Source organism: Rhagoletis pomonella, unplaced genomic scaffold (assembly GCF_013731165.1).
Source record: "Rhagoletis pomonella isolate Grant_MI unplaced genomic scaffold, Rhpom_1.0 Rhpom_scaffold_00002, whole genome shotgun sequence".
Classification (NCBI taxonomy): Eukaryota; Metazoa; Arthropoda; class Insecta; order Diptera; family Tephritidae; genus Rhagoletis; species Rhagoletis pomonella.
This window is the reverse complement of record NW_023458556.1, coordinates 81752292-81753773: the sequence shown is the minus strand read 5'-3', so window position 1 is coordinate 81753773 and position 1482 is coordinate 81752292. Positions and strand designations below refer to the sequence as shown.

At 49.9% G+C, this 1482-nt stretch overlaps 1 protein-coding gene across 1 annotated transcript; it reads right to left on the bottom strand.

The window, feature by feature from the left end:
- Positions 1-230: 230 nt before the first annotated feature.
- Positions 231-1196, bottom strand: LOC118755240. The gene has a single exon (XM_036490090.1). It carries the CDS (start codon positions 1194-1196, stop codon positions 231-233), a length of 966 nt encoding a protein of 321 aa, XP_036345983.1.
- Positions 1197-1482: the final 286 nt, after the last annotated feature.

Genomic DNA, 1482 nt, shown 5'->3' with positions numbered 1-1482 from the left:
TTTCTGGCCGTAGGTGCGTATGATAGTACCGTTGGCAGCGTATAATGTAAGCTCATCTTGTTTGAGCTGGAGATTAATGGCGGTCTTCGGTACCAGTGAGATTACTGATCCTGAATCAACGAGGAACCTCATGTTCGTCGTGTTATCATGTATGTGTAGGCGATGTTCTTTTGAAGGCGGTGTGCTGGTACAAAAGCTGTCGCCGGCCGCCTGAACGGTCGACAGCGAAATCAGTTTCCCGAATTGGCTTTGAAGGTACACGGTAACACGCAGCGCTTAGCCTTTTCTCCATGCTTGCGATGGTAGAAACACAGCTTGGCGGGCGCCGATGATGCCTCTCTAGCGTTTGAGCGTTGCTGGCCGCGACCACGCGATGCACGGTGTGGAGGGTTCTGAGTGAGAGTCTGCGTGAGCTCTTTGGTGCAGGTAGCGAGGTCGGCCACGGCGAGTTTCATACTGGTAATGTCCTTGGCCAGGCTTGTAAGGATGGTATCCGCGAGCTTGCGGTCTGCTACTGCATGGCTAGGGTTGGTGTACGTGGCCATTACGCCCGTGCCAGTCTGATTTTCCATCAGCTCGTCAGCGATCTCTGCCTGTTCTTCAAGCGTTGTATTTCTAAGGAGCTTTATGCACCTCACGATTGCTGGTGGTAGCAGTGCGAGCCACCTGACTCGGAGTACGTCTCCTGTTGCAGAGCTGCCTGTGAGGATTTTTAGCTGACGTAAAAGCTGACTGGGCTTCTTGTCCTCCAACTGTATTTCAGTGAGGGCTCGATGCAGTTGACGATCTGTGGATTCGGTGAATCGTTTTATTATTTCGTCTTTGAATTTAGCATACTTATCATTATCAGGCGGATTGTGTAGGAAATCGGCCATCTGCAGTATGGAGTCCGTATCCAGAGCGCTAACGACTTGGTTGTACTTGGCCAGATCCGATGCGATACGGTTGCTGTGAAACACGGCTTCGGCTTGGATGAACCATAGTCTGGGTTGGGTTTTCCAGAACGGTGGTATCTTGTAGCTGGACACAGCTTCTACAGCGGCTGGTGCCGTGGGTGCAGCTGCTTGGCTTGTCGATTGACCGTGGATAGTGCTCATGTTCGTTTCAGGCGGTGGAGAAACGTCCAACAACGTTTTACCCAATGAAGCAGACGCGTGGCTGTCTGATAGCTTGGTCGGTGTATGGTCCAACGGCATATCGCGCTAGTGCGAGCTGGAACACCACGTTAGCACGGAGCACCCTTGACTTTGACTCTTGTACAATTTTGTGGTCCTTTGCTGTGTTGTTCGTGTAAATGCAGTAAAAATCGCGATGATACTTTGGCGTTTCGCTACACGTGTGGGCGTTGTGTCGAACGAGTCAAACCAAATTTCTTAATCCACTTCCATCACGTCGGGGTCACCATTTATAGCATAACCACTTTGCTAATTTGTTAATAGAGACTCGAGTGGATGATTTAATACTATTATTTATTAAGAAATA

Excerpts from the sequence above, each read along its gene's own strand:
- LOC118755240 (XM_036490090.1), bottom strand. The coding sequence starts at position 1,196 with ATGCCGTTGGACCATACACCGACCAAGCTATCAGACAGCCACGCGTCT.